This window comes from Typopeltis vanoorti, chromosome 22 (assembly GCF_054136105.1).
Source record: "Typopeltis vanoorti isolate ZY-2024b chromosome 22, IOZ_Tvanoo_1.0, whole genome shotgun sequence".
NCBI lineage: Eukaryota > Metazoa > Arthropoda > Arachnida > Uropygi > Thelyphonidae > Typopeltis > Typopeltis vanoorti.
Window position 1 is genome coordinate 84,828,961 of NC_143570.1, and position 19,482 is coordinate 84,848,442.

The 19,482-nt window shown below is 37.6% G+C and overlaps 1 protein-coding gene across 1 annotated transcript in view; it reads left to right on the plus strand.

Annotated features, from left to right (window-relative positions):
* Nucleotides 1–19,482, plus strand: part of LOC150094535 (natural resistance-associated macrophage protein 2-like) — a 169,756-nt gene that overhangs the window by 71,955 nt on the left and 78,319 nt on the right. Inside the window, exon 11 of the mRNA XM_090412089.1 lies at nucleotides 7,497–7,616. Coding sequence (XP_090268215.1) covers nucleotides 7,497–7,616 — 120 coding nt within the window. The remainder of the gene's footprint in view (nucleotides 1–7,496; nucleotides 7,617–19,482) is intronic.

Below are 19,482 nucleotides of genomic sequence, written 5' to 3' on the forward strand. Positions count from 1 at the left end.
GCTTGATGGAACAGCGGGATGGAGCAATGACAAGGGGCCATCCCTGGAGGTTGCGAAAGGCAGCTGTGAGCAAGAGGGTGATGAGTGGTTTCTTTGCATAGAAGGTGGTTGAACCTTGGAATGCATTGCCTGATAGAGTGGCAAGAGCAGGAATGGTCAAGGAGTGGTATGATAGACTTTGTTTCCTCCCATGATTGAGTCTCTTGACTCCATGGAGTCCTGAATAATAATAACTTTTGAAACCTCAAACCTAGGAGCAACTAAGTTGAAACTAGGCCTACCTGAAATAAATTTCATCAAAGTATTGAATGTTTTTTTTTGTCTTGCTCAGATCACAAGAAATTAATTCTCTTTGTTCTTGCTCACTTTTATCAGAAGTCCCACAAACAACTGATTCCAAATCAGTTGTTTGTAGGACTTTGTAGGGTAATGCTTTATTATCTTTCTTAATCACCAAAATTTTCAGTCCAATATTCTTTTAAATTTCTAATATCCTCTTCATTTCAATGTCTCTGTGTTTCTTTGCTGGTGGTTGTGACATTCTGAACAATCTGTAAAGGGCAGGAAGCAAATAATAATATATGATAAGAGTATATTTATATATAAGCATAAATATGAATAGAAAAAAGGAGGAAGAAAGAAAGGAAGTTAAGAAGGGAATAAAGTGAAGGGCAAAAGTAAAAAAGTAAATTACAACTGAATGACCAAAGTTGTACAACCACAAGGTACATAGAAAAAATAATTGCTTTCTTAATACAGCTTCCAATTTTAATGAAAATCAGATCATGGGGTGTAAAAATGTGGACACTAACAAAAATTATAATCTGGATTCAGAAAATTTCATCATAATCACTCTCTGCATGCACCTACTAAGTTTAAGTAAACCAAAAATTAGTACAATTTTTATTTTACAAGCCTACCTACATACACACACACACATGCAAATGAAGAGAGGGTACACATTACATCTAATCATGTGTAGATAACACTTCACAATCCTGAATATTGATAATAGATTTCACTTAGCTTTAACAATAACTTATGTTTATGGCAATGTAAAGAAAATGTGCATTTATATCTAATAAATTAAACATATTAATTGACCATAAATACTTCCAGTCCATATTTTAAATGACTTATGATTTAATTAAATCCAAATCCACATATATACACACTTCAGAAAACCAATTAATTCTTTACGAAACATGAAAAAAATATATGAATTGATGGTAAAAGAGTCAGGCCACGTCTGACTGCCTGGTGAACAATGCAACAACTGAACAGGACAAAACTTGTACATCGGTATATTGCGGAGATAGATGGCTTGGAAATAGGATGATTGTTTCATTTTCTTATTACTTATTATTACTAAAAGAGTTGATAGCGTTTGTTTATTTATTCAGTTTTTATTTGGTATCGCTCTATTTAATACAATTGTATCCTATTAAGTTAAAATATACAACTCAGCGAAGACACTGAATATGTATTTAATTAGTTTTTAAGATGAGCCCTGGGTTGTGTTCCAGAAAAATGTCATTGGCATGCCCTGTTTGACACGCATGCCAAGGGTACCATGCCTGATATAGACCATCACATTTGTTGTATTATTATTATCCAGGCCTCCATGGAGTCAAAAGACTCATCGTGGGAGGTCGTTTTTAGGAAATGCAAAGTTTATCATACCACTCCTTGAACCCATTGACTGTTCCTGTTCTAACCACTCTCTCAGGCAATGCATTCCATGGTTCAACCACCCTCCATGCAAAGAAACCACTCCTCACCCTCTTGCTCACAGCCTCCTTTCATAACTTTCAGGGATGGCCCCTTGTCATCACTCCTTCCCACTGTTTGACCAAGCGAAAGAACTCCCCAATGTCTACCCAGTAACTGCTTCTCAACAGTTTAAAGTCTTGATCGTATCACCTCTCCTTCTATCCACCAAACTCTGGAGTCCACATTCCCTCAGTCGATCCTCGTAACCGACATTGTACAGTCCTGAAACCATCTTTGTTATTCGCCTGTGTACCTGTACCCTTTCCACAGTTAATTTATCTCCTTCAAATCCTGGGGACCAAACCTGAGAACAATAGTCTAAGTGTGGACTGATTAGGGTCTTATACAATGGAATCATAACTCTCTTATTTTTGCAGGTCAGCATCATTCTCAGTATGCAGCAATCCTCTGTGTTACCTTCACCACCTTTGCAATGTGCTCCCTGAATTTCAGTTTTCTATCAATCTTCACCCTCCAGATCTCTTGTCTTCCCCACTTCCTCCAGCATAGCTCCTCCAATTGAGTATGCATTATCCCATCCATGGTTCCCAAACTTCAAGACTTTACATTTTGCTGCATTAAACCAGCCCCCATTCATTTGCCCCTCTGTCTAGTTTATTCAAATCCTCTTGCAGGGCTGTTACATCTGCACTGTTATTGATATCCCTTCCCAGCTTCACATCATCTGCAAACAACTGAATATCCCTTTGCAATCGATTGACAATGTCGTTTGATATAAAGGTTGAACAATACAGGTCCCAGTACTGAGCCCTGTGGAACACTACTTGCAATCTTCTGCCTCCTTGATATTGCTCCACCATACACAACTCTCTGATACCTATCTGAATTCATTTGACTGACTGATTTAAACCCATGTACTGCAACTTAAATATCAGTTTATCATGTGGCACCCTGTCAAACGGCTTTTGCAAAATCTGAAAAAATGTCAGTATATGCCTTTCCCTCATCAACTGCTCTTGTCACTTTATTATAAAAGGCAATCATATTACTAAAGCAAGAGTGCCCCTTAACAAATCCATGTTGATTCTCACAAATAACATTACTCTCATCTGCCCAATGCTGTATATAGTCCCTCATTTATTTCTCCAAGATCTTAACAACTAGTGATGACACACAAACTGGCCTATAATTAGACACCTCCAGTCTGCTATCACCCTTGTGCAGCGGCACTATCTTGCCTTCCTTCCATTCCTTGGGTACTTTTCCCACAGCTAGACTTTTATTGAAGAGCCAGGTCAACGAAGCTGTCAGTTCTTTAGCACATTCTCTCAAAGCCCGTGGCGAAATACTATCCAGTGCCACAGCTTTACTGGTATCCAGAGTACTCAGTATTTGGAACACACTCTCCTCTTGTACCTCTAAACCCTGAACCTTCCCTAGCCTACTAGTATTAAAACCTTCTCCAGGATGAAATACTCCAATAAAGTGCTCATTGAACAACTTCACTATGTCCTCTGCATTAGTCACTTTATTCCCATTTTTATCCTGCAATGTCATTCTTCCACAATCATTTTTCCTCTTACTGCCTACATAGCTAAAAAAATTCCCTAGGATTTTCATTGGATCTTAATGCCAATTTCTTCTCATATTCCAGTTTTTTCTTACTCACTATACTGGTCATTCTCCTGGCCTGCATCTTATATTCTTCGTGTATCTACCCTCCATCTCTCCTTATATCTCTTCCATAATCTCTTTTTCAACTACAGTTCCTATTTGATATTGTTTGTCATCCACTTTACACCAAATTGTGTCTGCTTCTTCACTCATGGAATACAACTTACTATTGCTGCTAATAAATGTCCTTTCACAGTTTTCCAAGCACTAATGATATCCTGGCCTTCCAGTTCTGCCCTCCATGGAATTGCCCCTAGTTGATACCTAAGACTATTATAATCACCGGCTTTATAATTCCACATATGTTCCCTTTTCTTTGATACATCTACATATCTATTCATCTTCCAAGTCAAAACCACTTGGTCACTCTCTCCAACTGTTGGGAGAGATGTCATCTCACTTATTATCAGCTCTTCTGATGCTATGACCAAATCCAAAACTCTTGAACCTCTTGTTCCCTCTATTACATGTTGCCTAAGACATTTTTCTCTGAAGAATTCTAGAAATTCCATCCCCTTATTACTACATGCATTTTCCTCTTCCCAGCTTATACTGCTGGAGTTAAAATCTCCCATAACGATCATTCTTGCACTTGCCAAGCTCAACTGCCTAAATATCTCATGCTCCCCACCCTCTGTGCTCCCTGGTTTATAGCAACACCCCACTAAATATCCAGTCTTGGCGACTTCTACCTCACACCATATGCTTTCAAAACCATTAAGTTAGGATAATGAAGTAAAGTTTTACACATTTCTTTATAAAGACATTCTATGAGGAAATGACTTTTATGAAGGACTCATCTTATTCCACTTATTTCAGCACTTGTGTCTTCTTGTATTCTCATTTTTTCTGCTAACTGTGCTAGTCACTTTCTGGCCTGAGTTTTTAGATTCCTTATACAACTGTTCCCAACTACTTTATATTCCTTTCATAAGCAATTCCTGTTTGATTTTCCTAGTTATTCATTTTACTCCAAATAGCTGTCAACAGTTTCTTCTTAATAATCTACTATGTACCTACTGACCTCTTTCTTCAAATTCTTTCATCCATCGTTTTCAAAGTCTGTTATAGTTGCCTGCCTTATAATTTTCCATCAATTCCATCCACCATGATACTTCTATATGCTTATTCATCCTCAAAATTAGAACTCTTTTTCCAATTGGAGGCAAGTATGACATCTCAGTCACAATCATAACCTTTGATGCTATGACCAAATCCAAAATCCTTGATCCTCATGTTCCTTTCACTACATGCTGCTGTGACGAAGCAATTCAAAAATTCAGTTTCTTTAGTAATGAATGCTGTCTTTCCAATTTCTTACAATTTCTGTCTTTCCAATTTATACTTGCCATTGTTGATGTTTTCTATAATGATTTAGTGGGATGCTTATAATGAAATATAAGCATCCCACTAAATATCTTGTCCTATTTACTTCTATCTCACATCATATACTCTTAATCCATTATTGCCATTTTCCATCTCATTCTCTACACTGAGAGGGTATAGTTCATCTCTTGTCATGAGTAACACTCCACTTTCATATTTATCTTCCCTATCCTGCCAGAATGTGCCATATATATATCCTTCAATTTCTATCCCTTGTCAAGGAATCCTCAGTCAACCAGGTTTTACTGATACCAACACTCTTCTGAGATTATTTAAATTAAGGGGATATTAAATCCCACATTGTTTTAAAACCAAATAAGAAACTCAAAGATTGGAATCAGAGTTTCTTGCTGAATATAGTAAACTATAAAGTATCGGTGACCACTAGCGTGAGCTAATGCAAGTGACCCTAGTACGTGGTACAATACCGGACAACTCGTAGCAAAGGTGGTGAAGTTGTGATCGCTATTCTTAGGTATTTCCCATAATGTAAAAACACATTTCCTAGGAAATGTATGCTGTTATTACATTATGGTGGAAGGTGACCACCCAGACCGGTTTCAGCCATTTTTGAGGCTTCATCAGTGAGTAGCTAGACCAATTAATACCAAAGTGTATAGCGAAAAGAACTTATATACTCTGCTATACGAGTTTCCAAACAGGTGCAACCATTAAGTTACTTAAATATAAAGAGCTAATAAACTTCATTTCGGCGATATAAACATTATTTAAATTAAGGGGATATTAAATCCCACATTGTTTTAAAACCGAATAAGAAACTCAAAGATTGGAATCAGAGAGTTTCTTGCCGAATATAGTAAACTATAAAGTATCGGTGACCACTAGCGTGAGCTAATGCAAGTGACCGTAGTACAATACCAGACAACTCGTAGCAAAGGTGGTGAAGTTCTGATTGCTATTTTTAGGTATTTCCCATAATGTAAAAACACATTTCCTAGGAAATGTATGCTGTTATTACATTATGGTGGAAGGTCACTACCCAGACCAGTTTCACTATATTCGGCAAGAAACTCTCTGATTCCAATCTTTGAGTTTCTTGTTCGGTTTTAAAACAATGTGGGATTTAATATCCCCTTAATTTAAATAATGTTTATATTGTCAAAATGAAGGTTATTAGCTCTTTATATTTAAGTAACTTAATGGTTGCACCTGTTTGGAAACTCATATAGCAGAGTATATAAGTTCTTTTCACTATACACTTTGGTATTAATTGGTCTAGCTACTCACTGATGAAGCCTCAAAAAAGGCTGAAACCGGTCTGGGTGGTGATCTTCCACCATAATGTAATAACAGCATACATTTCCTAGGAAATGTGTTTTTACATTATGGGAAATACCTAAGAATAGCGATCAGAACTTCACCACTTTTGCTGCGAGTTGTCCGGTATTGTACTACGTTCTAGGGTCACTTGCATTAGCTCACGCTAGTGGTCACCGATACTTTATAGTTTACTATATTTGGCAAGAAACTCTGATTCCAATCTTTGAGTTTCTTATTTGGTTTTAAAACAATGTGGGATTTAATATCCCCTTAATTTAAATAATGTTTATATCGCCGAAATGAAGCTTATTAGCTCTTTATATTTAAGTAACTCTTCTGAGAGATTGAATCGATCAGTGCCACAAATGTAGTCCCTTTAGTCCTAATGCTGTGGCATTTGTGTACAGAAAAACCAGTACATTGTCAGTATTCACATATCAATTATTACTCTTTGCAGACTTCACTTGGCTTTACAATATAGTATACATGCTCTTATTTATTGAGCCATGTCCTCACATGACACCATTACTGTTACATTCCTTCCTTACAATTCTAGTTTTCCATGCCCTAACACACTTACTTGCCCATGAAACAATGGTCTATCCAAATCCTCAAATCCAAACATTAATGTATTTCAGACCTCTTTCTACACATTTTTGTTACTACTACCGCGTTAATTATCACTACTCATCTCTTCCACTCTGCATAATCGTACTGGGACAAGACATTTACTAAATTTCTCTCACATTTCTGCTGTACAATCCTTAACATAAATTTCAAATCCCTTGATACACAATTTATTACCTTTTTGAGGTCATTTTTATCAACCTTCACTAACATCTTTTATGTATTCACCTCACATCGTCATTGTCACACACTGTTGTTTCTCCCATCAAGCACTCTACTCTGCACAACCCAAATCATCAAATCTCCCCACATGACACTCCTCACTTCTTCACGTATTCTTCTCTCGCTAGCATTCCTGATACTTTCTGCTTCCATTCTTTCCTTACTCTGTCTCTCACTGTTGCTCTTTCCTCTCATCTTTTTACCCTTGTTCTCTCACATCCTTTTCTCACACCTACTCTTATTCTCCTTGCACTAGCTAAACTCTCTCATATTTTAATCTATTCATTTATCATATACATGTTTTAACACATGTAATAAATGCATAAACACTGAAGAGGATAAAAGTATAGTCTGAGTATTATGTTTGATAGTGATGATCTTCCATGAGTGTTTTTGATGCCATGGAGGTCTTTGGATAATATTATTTAAAATTTGCTGGTGTCTTGAGAATCTGCATCCAAGTTTTATTTTATAAAAATTTATTGTGTGTGTGATTATAAGTTGCAAAAATCATTTGGATTTTTAAGTTATTCTATATGCGTTTTTTATAAATAGTTACTGTTTATTTATAGGGTATTTTTCTTGGCTGTAGATTTGGATGGGCTCCTCTCTATATATGGGCTATAGGACTTTATGCTGCAGGTCAGAGTTCAACAATGACAGGCACTTATGCTGGTCAGTTTGTAATGGAGGTTAGTTTTATAGCGCTTAATTTTTTACATTTTAAATTATACTTTGCAACAGTTATAGTCTATCTTCTTTTTATACACCTACATCTTCCTTCATTTTAATTATTATATGTCAGGAGTTAGAATTGAAGGAGTTAAAGGTGGTTTGATATTAAATCTTCACTCAAGAGATACTTATTGGTCTATAGTTAGCCATCAATTTTTGCATCACTCTTAAGTAAAGGAATTATTATTATTAACATCTGACCTCCCTGGAGTCAGAGACTCATTGTGGTAGGTACACACTATTGCACATAATGTTTATCCTTTTATCACTTCTGTGGAATCTTATCTACTGCTGAGACTCAAATTATACAGCCAGTTCAGCTTAACACTCTTATCATCCATGACGAGAGTTATTCTTTCACATCCATTCTTTCTTTTTTTCACTAGCAACATAGCATTTGGATGACAAACAATATTAAACAGGAATTACATGTGAAAAAGAGGCTATGGAAGAGATATAAGGAGACAGGTGAAGAGAAGATACATGAAGAATATAAGACACAGGCCAGAAGAGTGACTAGTGTGGTAAGGAAAGAGAAACTGGAATATGAGAGGAGATTGGCCCTAAGATCCAAAGAAAATCCTAGGGAATTTTTTAGCTATGTGGCCAGTAGGAGGAGAAATGACTGTGGAAGAATGATATTGTGGGACAAAAATCGAATCGAGTGACTGATGCAGAGGACATAGTGGAATTGTTCAATGAACACTTTATTGGAGTATTTCATCCTAGAGAAGTCGATTTTAATGCCAGAGGGATAGGGCAGGTTTAGAGGTACAGGAGGAGAGTGTGTTTCAGATACTGAGTACTCTGGATGTCAGTAAAGCTTTGGGACTGGATGATATTTTGCAACGAGTTTTGAGAGAATGTGCTAGGGAACTAACAGTGCCTTTAACCTGGCTTTTCAATGAAAGTCTGGCTGTGGGAAAGGTACCCAGGGAATGGAAGGAAGGTAAGATAGTGGCATTGCATAATGGTGGTAACAGACTGGAAGTGTCTAATTATAGGCCAGTTTGTGTGTCATCAGTAGTTAAGTTCTTGGAGAAAGTACTGAGGGACCGTATACAACATTGGACAGATGAGGGTAATGTTATCTGTGAGAGTCAACATAGATTTGTGAAAGGGTGCTCTTGTTTTAGCAATATGCTAGCCTTTTATAATAAAGTTACAAGAACATTAGATGAGGGAAAGGCGTATACTGCAATTTTCTTAGATTTGAAGGGGATAAATTAACTGTGGAAAGAGTACAAAGACAGATGACAAAGATGGTTTCAGGACTGTACAATTTTGGTTATGAGGATCGGCTGAGGGAATGTGGACTGCAGAGTTTGGTGGATAGAAGGAGAGGTGATATGATTGAGACTTTTAAACTGTTGAGAGGTGGTTACAGGGTTGACACTGGGGTGTTCTTTCGCTTGGTTGAACAGTGGGAAGGAGTGATGACAAGAGGCCATCCCTGGAAGTTACGAAAGGAAACTGTGAGCAAGAGGGTGAGGAGTGGTTTCTTTGTGTGGAGGGTGGTTGAGCTGTGGAATGCATTGCCTGATGGAGTGGTGGGAGCGAGAACGGTCAGTGAGTTTAAAGAGTGGTATGATGGACTTTGTGTTTCTCAGGGCGGGACCTCCCCTCGATGAGTCTTGACAGACTTTGCTTAGGAGGGACCTCCCTCGATGAGTCTTTTGACTCCTTGGAGGCCTGAATAATAATAATAATAATAATAACAAAAATACTCTAATTGATCTAAGAAAACATTCAGCAAACAAAATAAAAAAAATCAGCTATCTTACAGGAACATTAAACTGTTCATGATATTACTACTTTTCTGCCTATTCATTAAACTGGGAAATTTACTAATTTAAAAAAAAAAAAAAAAATTGCAGAAAGCTTCATTTTTGGCAATGATCCATCCTTTTTACTAGCTGAAGAAAAAAAAATAGAAACTTTAAGTTTCTGAAAATTGACCAGAGAGAGCTTACGATACAATCCATGGCATGGAATTTGTCTTAACTCCCATGTCATGGATTAGAAGACATGAGCATACTGCCCAGACATCTATATAGCTGTCCTTTTATTAATGCTTTCGATAAAAGGTTTCACTGGCCTGACAGCTGTTTCAAATTAGTTAGTACTCATCAGAGACGAGGCAATTCAATTTGTTCAAATTGCCAACTGCAAAAAGCTTGTGAGTGACATAAAAAGTCATTCTCTCAAGTATGGATGTGCTTTCATATCTATGAATGTGAAACCTGGATATTTACAGCTAGGGTAGAGAATTTCATTTCAGCTTTTGAAAGGAAATTCTTAGAAAAATATTTGGTCTAGTGAATGATAAATGTTTGGAAGATGAGGTACAACCATGAACTATATTAACTCTATAGAGAACCTACAATATCTAGTTTCAAGTGCAAAAAGTTGCAGTGGGCAAGATTTTTTTTTTGTATGGAAGATATCCTTATGCAGACTATAAATAGTAAAATCCTTGTTAAAAGACCAAAACAAAAACTGAAAAAAAGATGAATAGATATCATTAGTCAAGATAATATCATATTTCAATCTGCAAACTGGGGAATTATGGTTTTGACAGGGTGGGAGTCAGCAAATCTAGGAAGTCAAGGCATGGGTTGAGCTGTAGAGCCATAGGAAGAAGAAAAAGATTTGTTTATTAAATTTTTGCTTGATGATGGAGTCACTACTTCAAGCTTTCCATTAGCGAAAACAAATGATGTGATGAATCCAGTCAAAAAATAAAAATGAGAAATAATAGATGATAATATTTGTAGGAATAAATGATTTAAGTAATGATAAAAAAACATCATGAAATGTTACTATAAAAAGTCAGAAAGAAGAAAAACAAGAGTGAAAATAATTGTTACCAAGTTATGACAGCACTAAGTTAGGAAGAATGGCTAAGATAGAAATGATTTGACTCAAAAGCTGTGTAGAAGAAATGGGTATGACTTTCAGATGTGAAATCAGTTTGATGGTACAAAAGGCTAATACAGAAAAGCATGGAAACTAGGTCATGGGAAGAATGATGATTGTGTAAGTGCAATTGAGGTGTGCAAACACAATAATGATATATCATTGAGCATGATTAGGGATATGAATCTGAAAGAATAGATCAGTATGCATTGGGCTTGAACTTTGTATATGAGTTTTGGCCGGCGGGGGGGAGACTGCAGATGTATGTGAAAGAGCCAGGAAATAACTTATGTCTATATGCAAATGTTAAAAACATCAGGAATAAAGGGATGGACTTTGTTGCTTTGACGAATATGATGTAGCCTAAGTTCATGAAACTTGAGCTCTCAGAATCAGTTGTAATAACTGGAATTGAGGGTAAAGAGAGGGCGCTAGTGGGTCAAGCGCTATGGACGTGTTTTGAAGAGCTCCTGCTTCAGATAAGTTTTACTAGGAATAATTAAGTATATATGCGTAATTGTTTAAGTAAGAGCCACTGTAAACATTGTACGCTACTGATATTATTAGTGTGGGGTTTTTTTCTTGCTTAAACTAAATACGAAGTCGTTAATATTAGACCTAGTAACCTGCAGAGAAGAAAAAAAAAAAATGGCGGTGGCATTGTCATTCCATGATTTTAATTTGGATTTCAGTCGTTTCGTTAAGTCTGTTATATGTATTCCTTCGATTACATAAATGATTTGTGGATGTTTAGTGCGGATGGAAGAAGGGTGTGTGCGAAATGTGACCTGAACGAGGAATTGATGAATGCAAATATGAAGTTGATGACAGAAAGTGCTAGTACCGATTGTGTCGCAAGTGCACGTTTGAAAGAGAAGGACGGTGAGAAAGACAGGCGAAAAAATGTTAAAAAATCAGGAAAAAAGAAAAAGAGCGATTTGACAACCGTAACGGATGTTAAAAGGGACAAAAGTGAGGCGGAAAGAAATGAAATTGAGAGAATGAATGAAAGTAGAAATGGCGTGATGCAGAAATCGCAAGTAAAAAAAATCGAAAGAATGAATGATAGCGAAAAAAGAATGAATGATGGCGAAAGTTGGACGCAGGTTGGAACGAAAGTACTGAACCAAAGAAAGATGAATGACAGTAAAAGTGAGAAGAATGATAGCGAAAGTTGGACGCATGTTAGTCCGAAAGTACGGAAACAAAGAAAGATATGTGAGAGTGAAAGTGAGAAGAATGATAGTGAAAGTTAAACGTATGTTGGACCGAAAGTACGGAAACAAAGAAGGATGAATGAGAGGGAAAGTGAGAAGAGGGGGCTCGAGAGTTAGAAAGTTAGAAAGATTTAATGATAGAGAGAATGTGTCGCGAGGTTCGGAAGGTGAATTGGATTGGATGAAGCAAGAAATGAAATGGATGCGGAATGAAATTAAGAGAATTCAGGTCAAAACTATTAAAATAAATCATGATGGCATGAAAGAGTTAACAAAAGATGAGTGAGTGGCGTTGTATGGTGACTCCGTTATTAAAGGTGTGCTAGAGGATAAAATGCACAAGGTATGTTTTCCAGGCGGTAAAATGAGTAGAGTGATTGAGGCATTGAATATGAGGCGGGAACGAGCAAAAGAGTTAATTGTATTAATTGATACAAATGATTTGAGAGAGAACAAAGAGTATGTCAAAATGAATGTCAGGAGACTGCTTGGAAAGATAAAGGAGAATAGTGTGACACGAAGGGTAGTCAGTGTGTTGCCTAGGTATGATTGTGGTGAAATGAGGCAGAGAGCAAGGATTATGAATGATATTCTGGCTGAAATGTGTGAGGAGATGGGAGTACAGTTTGTTAATGTGTGGAATGAGTTTGAGGGACGAAGTGAGCTGTATGGGAGCGATGGACTGCATTTGAGTGGTTATGGTGTGAGTCGCTTGGAGAGACTGCTGCTGGAAAGTGGAGAAGTGAATAGAGAGAATGAATCAGATCGAGAGTGGAGTGCTGTGGAAGAGCAGGAGAGTAAGACAGGAGAGATTGAAGAAGTGGAAATGAATGGGGAAGTGAGTGGTATGAGTATAGAAAATGAGAGAATGGGTGTGCAAGAGGAGCAGGGAAATGGGGAGGCTCAGGGTGGACAGGGGTACACATCGTGAGAAAGGTGGATGCTCCAAGAGGAGGTGAGAGCATGTGTAGGCAGGAAAGAAATGGGATGACCTGGAATCAAAAGGAAACAGTTGGTATTGAAAAGGGTTTTAAAATGAATAAGCAGAAAGGTAAATGGCCCCAGTCGAGCATGGAGAGATCACATTGAGTGGGTGGTATCAGTGGAACTAGCTGTAGATCCAGAAATGAGTTGTTGTGTTTGTATACCATTGCTAGAAGTATAAGAAACAAGGCGGATGAAATGGTTGCACAAATTGCATCTGTGCACCCAGAGATTGTCGGAATAAGTGAGACATGGTTAGATGAGGATGACATCCTGACAGGAATAGAGATGGAAAGGTATGATGTGTTTCGTGAGGATAGAAGGGGTAAAAAGGGAGGGGAAGTGCTATTGATGATAGAGAAAGAATTATGTCCATACAAGGTAGAGATGCAAGAGGGAAATGGGGCCAGTGGTTTTGAGGCAGTATGGTGTGAGATAGAGGTGAATAGAATCAAATACTTGGTGGGATGTTGTTATAGACCTGGTAATGTGGATGGTGGTGATAGTGAAATGTATAGTAAAATAAGCCAAGCAAATAAGAAAAGGGTGATCATTATGGGTGATTTTAATTATGGTAATATAGACTGGAATGAAGAAGCAACTGGAAGTAAAGAAAATGAGTTTCTTGAGTTTTTGAGGGATAACTACCTCAGACAGTATGTAACAGAGGGCACAAGAGGATTAAGGGTCTTGGATTTGGTCATCTCATCGGAGGATGTAATTATCAATGAGGTATCAAATCATCCACCAATTGGTAAAAGTGACCTTGAGGTGATTACTTGGCTGGTTGCCAGCAGTACAAGGACCCCTGTGAAAAAAGGGTATATGTGGAACTACAAGGGGGGTGATTATGAAGAGCTCAGGAGACAGCTTGCAGGTGTAGCATGGAATGAGGAGTTAGCTGGAAAAGAGATCAATGCAGCTTGGGGGATTTTCAAAAAATATTTAGTAGATGCAATGTCTAAATGTATACCATGGGTGAGAAGGTTAAATAAGGTAGGTGTGAGATGGATGAATAAAGAGATTAAGCATGCAATACAGAGAAAAAGGGCATTGCGGAGGCAGCATAAGAGAAGTGGAAGTAACCAATTTCATGAGGTCTACAAAGACCAGGCAAGGAGGGTGACTTGGTTGGTGAGAGTAGCTAAAGAGAGGTATGAACAGCAGTTAGCTAATGAAGCTAAAAAGAATTTTAGGGAGTTCTTTCGATATGTAGCCAGCAAAAGAAAGAATGATTATGTCAGGATGACATTGATTAGAGGAAATGGTATAAAGACAGCTGTTGGAGAATGTGTGGTGGAGATACTTAATGAGCAGTTCATAAAGATCTTTCAATCTTGTGAATGTGACTTCATGGAGAGATTAAGAGTAGTTGATGATGGGGAGGAGAGACTGACTGTAAGTGAGCAAGAGGTGTTTGGGGGAGTTGAGTAAACTAGATGTAAATAAGGCTGTGGGACTTGATAATATATCACCGCGTATTCTGAAGGAATGTGCCAGAGAGTTGACACCTGCCTTGACATATTTTTTTAATACGAGTCTTGCACTTGGTCAAGTCCCTAAAGAGTGGAAGGGGGGCAAGATTGTGCCACTTCATAAAGGAGGTGATCGAACTCAAGCATCAAACTATAGGCCTATCTGTGTGTCAGGTGTTGTGGTTAAGTTGTTGGAGAAGCTTGTGAGAACTAGGATCCAGAGTTGGGTTGACAACAATGGTATAATCTTTGATGGACAGCATGGATTTGCTAAAGGGAGGTCGTGTTTTAGTAATCTACTTACTTATTACAATAAAGTGACTGCTTCCTTGGACAGAGGAGAAGGATACACAGTAATATACTTGGATTTCGCAAAAGCTTTTGATAGAACACCTCATGATAAGTTGACAGTCAAACTAGAGCAGATGGGGTTGGATATTAGATTAGTGCATTGGACTGGAGACTGGCTATCTGATAGGTATCAACAAGTTGTGTATGGGGCGGTGCGATATCCAGGGAAAGGAAAGTCGCTAGTGGAGTGCCTCGTGGGTCTGTTTTAGGACCATTACTGTTTAACTTGTATATTAATGATATTGGCAAAGATTTGGATAGAGATATTCAGTTGTTTGCAGATGATGCAAAGTTGGGATGAACCATAAAGAGTAGTGAAGATGTTGTGGCCTTACAAGAAGACTTGAATAAATTGAGTGATTGGGCACGGAAATGGGGATGCGAGTTCAATGTTGCAAAATGCAAGGTTTTAAAATTTGGAAAACCAAGATGGGATGCAGAATTTATGCTTGGTGAGAATATATTGTTGGGGGTAGAGGAAATAAGAGATCTGGGGGTGATAGTGGATAAGGATCTAAAATTTAGGGGACACATCGCCAAAATTGTGAAGATAACACAAAGACTTCTGGGAATGATGCGGAGGACACTGACATGTAGAAGTAGGGTGATTCTTGTTCCATTGTATAAGGCTTTGATTAGGCCACACATGGACTATTGTGCCCAGATTTGGTCACCTGGTTTTCAGAAGGATGAAGAGATGTTGGAAAGGGTCCAAAGGCGACTGACTAAGGTAGTTTCTGACCTCTGGAATGCCGAGTATGAGGAAAGATCGAAAAGATGTAATTTGCAGAGTCTAGTGGAGAGAAGGAAGAGGGGAGATATGATAGAGACCTACAAGTTTGTAAGGGGTTGTTATAGGATCAATGGTGGAGAAGTTCTACAGAGAATAGTGGGAGATTAAGGGAGAACCAGAGGTCATCCCTGGAAACTGTATAAAGAGGGTGTGAGTAGGGGAGTGAGAGGCAGGTTTTTTCGTGCAGAGTTGTGAGTGATTGGAATGCCTTGCCTGAGAGTGTGGTGTCTGCAAGGAGTTTGAATGTGTTTAAGACGCGGTATGATGAGATGTATGTGAGATAAAAGGACCTCCTAGATGAGTCTTTGACTCCATGAGGTCTTGTTTAATAATAATAAAAATAATAATAATAATAAAGGTTATAGTATTTTTAAATACAGAAAAGATAAAGGGGATATTACTAATGATATCAGATGATCTGAGTTTCATTAAGGTAGAAACTCATGAAAGCAATAATAGTATAAATGTCTATGTAACAGTGAGTTTGAAACTAACTGGTGCAGAATTTAATAGAATGAAATATTTGGTAAGGTGTTGCTACATGCTGGGGATGATGAAATGCAACCTCAAATTACCCTGATTGACACTAAACAAGTAATCATTGTGGGTGACTTAAATTGTCTGAACATTAATTAGATGGCAGAGAAAACTCATGATAAGAATGAAAGAACATTTACTGAGCTGCTGCGAGACAACTTTCTCAAGCAGCATGTGAATGAAGCAGCTCAAGGCCCAAGAGTGTTAGATAAAAAAGTCTCAGTTAAGGAAGCAACTGTTTTGACATCATTTGGTGACAGTGATCATTCCATGCTGACCTGAGAAGTAGCACAGTACGTGTATGATCCACTTAGGAAAGGTTACATGCTAAACTATAAAACTGATCAGTTACTGAATGGGAGGGATCTATCAGCAGTGCATAAGAAGCTTTGAAAAAGATGCATTAAATAATGCAATATCTGAATGCATCTTTAGAATTCAAAGAGTAAATAGGGTGTGAGTGAAATGGATGTGCAACCTTATTAAGCAAGAAATCTATAAAAAGGTGATGTGGAAGGAATATCATGAGAATAAAGATGAGGAGTTACAAAATATATAAAGAGCATGCCAGCAAAGTTAGAGTATGAAAAGAAATGAAATTTGTTGTTATGCTATAAGTAAAATAAGAAATGAATCTGGAAGAATAAATTTACTAAATGCAGGCAGTATACTCGTGTCAGAAGCAGATACCATTGTTCAGATAATGAGTATTTACTTTGCTAAGATCTGTCAACCTGATATATTCATTATAGTGCACAGCATTGGATGAAGAGATACAGGCATGAGAAAGAGGTTCTAGAGCTGTTGCATAGCCTGGATAAGAATTTGGCAATAGAGACAGATGGAATATTAACTGGGCTACTTGTGTATAGAGGTTAATGATTTCATATCAATTGTCTTAGTATCATATAATGCAATGCACATATCCTTATTATTATTATTTATTATTTGTGACACCTCCAAGGAGTCCGAAGACTCATCACGGGAGGACACCCACAACCGTCTCAACCACCACACCGAACCCCCACCATGAATCATCAGACATGTATAATGCTATGCATTATGGTGGGCTACTATCCATACTGGTTTTGACCTTTATTGAGTTGGGAACCAGACCCAGAAGTGATACTAAGGTTGAAGCAATGCAGAACTCATATTTTCATATATAAGTAGTGAAAAGGTGTCACACCTTATTACTAAAATACTCTGGATTAGAAATAGATGTTGAAATATCTGGGTAGTGGCCACTCCTATAATGCATAACATTATACATATGTAAGGAATGTGCATTGCATTACAGGATACTAAAGCAGTTGATGTGAAGTCATTAGCCTCTATATACAAGTATCCCAGTCGTGAAAGGACTTCACGTGCAAACTTTGTTTGCTTACACTTGGATAAAGGATGAAATCAAGAATATAACTTCTTGGTATCTTTAATTCAATAAAGATTCAATTTAATTTAATAAAGAATAACTTATATGTCAATCCATTTCCATATGTAGAACAGCAGGAGTTTAATAAAGAGAGGCATGCCTGAGCAATTTGCTCATGTTTAATAACATTAGATAAAGGGAATGGATACACAATAATACTGTTAGATTTTACCAAGCCGTTTGATATGATGATTATTATTATGATTAGAAATCTGGTGCTCTCACCACTTGATATAGTGCTCTCATTGCTCTCACCATTATATCAAGCATTGCATTCCAGTTTCAACTACTACTCATCCTCTTGCTCAAGACTTCCTTCCATAACTTCCAGGAATGGTCCATTATGCTCGCTATTTTCCCCCTGTTTCATCAGATGAAGGAACTTTCCATTGTCAACCCCATAACTACCTCTCAACATTTTAAATGTCTCAGTCATATCATTTTACCTTCAATCTACCAAACTTTGTGGTCCACATTCTCTCAGTCTATCCTCATAACATTTAACAATTACAATCCTGATATCATCTTTGTTATCTGCCTCTGCACTCTTTCCAAGGTTAATTTTTATCCCCTTCAAATCTTTGAGACCATATTTGATCATAATAGTCCAGGTGTGGTCTGATCAGGTCTTTATATAGTGGAATGATAACTCCTTTATCTCTGCTGGTCAGCATCCTTCTCAGTATTGCAGCAATCCTCTGGGTTACTTTCCCCACCTTTTGCAATATGCTCCTTGAATTTCAGGTGATGAGTCAATCATCACCCCAAGATCCCTTGCTTGCATCCCCCCCTCTTCCTCAAGTACAGTTCCTTCAACAGAGTATGCATACTCCCATTGATATATCATAAACTTCAAGACTTCACGTTTAGGGAAATTAAAACTTATCCAATTCATTTCCCTATCTGTCCAGTTTATTCAAATCCTCTTGAAGGGCTACGACATCTACACTATTGCTAATAACCCTTCTCATCTTCACATCATCGGCAATGCATTGACAATGTCATTGATATAAAAATTGAACAATACAGGTCCCAGTACTTAGCCATTTGGGACTACATTTGTAACCTTCCTTGATACCCCTTTCTTATAGGCAACTCTTATGCCTATCAGACATCCAATTCACTAACCTGATATCCAAACCCATATACTGCAACCTAATAAGTTGGCAGAATAAAATGCCAGAATATGCCTTTCCCTCATCAACTGCTCTTGTCACTTCATTATAAAAGGCAATCAGATTACTAAAATGAGATCTTTCCTTAACAAATCCATGCTAATATGCTCAGCATGGATTTGTAAATGATCCATCATTAATTTCTCCAACATCTTAAAAACTACTGATGAAATACAAACTGGTCTATAGTTTGACACTTCCATTCTATTACCACCCTTACTTAATGTCACTATCTTACCCCTCCTTCCACTCCTTGGCAGCCTTTTCTCTGGCAGACTCATTAAAAAGCCAGGTAAATGAAGCTGTCATTTCTCTAGCACATTCTCTCAAAACCCATGGCACAATCCCATCCAGTCCAATTGCTTTATTGAAATCCAAAGTACTCAATATTGAAACATTCTTCTTGCACTTCTAAACCTTGAACCTTCTCTCATTCCTCTAGTATTAAAACCTATTCTCCAGAATGAAATACCCCAATAAAGCATTCATTGAACAACTCTACTATGTCCCTTGCATCAGTCACTCTATTCCTTTTATCCAACACTGTCATTCTTCCACAATTTTTCCTCATCCTATTGGTCACATAACAAAAGAATTCCTTAGAATTTTCTTTGGATCTCAGGGCCAATCTCATGTTGCAGTTTTGCCACCCTTACCATACTAGTCACTCTCCTGGAACGAGTTGTTCGTGACCTCTTTTTTTTTTTACCTGCAGTTCCCATTTGATATTGTTTGTCATTCACTTTACACCAGATTGTGTTCTTTTCTCACTTACAGTATACAACTTGCGATTGCTGCTAATAAATATTCCTTCATCAGTTCCCAAGCACTGATATCTTGCCCTTCCAATTACTTCATCCATGGAACTTCCCCAAGCTGATTTCTAAGATTATTATAATCACCTGCCTTATAATTCCACATACATTCCTTTCTCTTT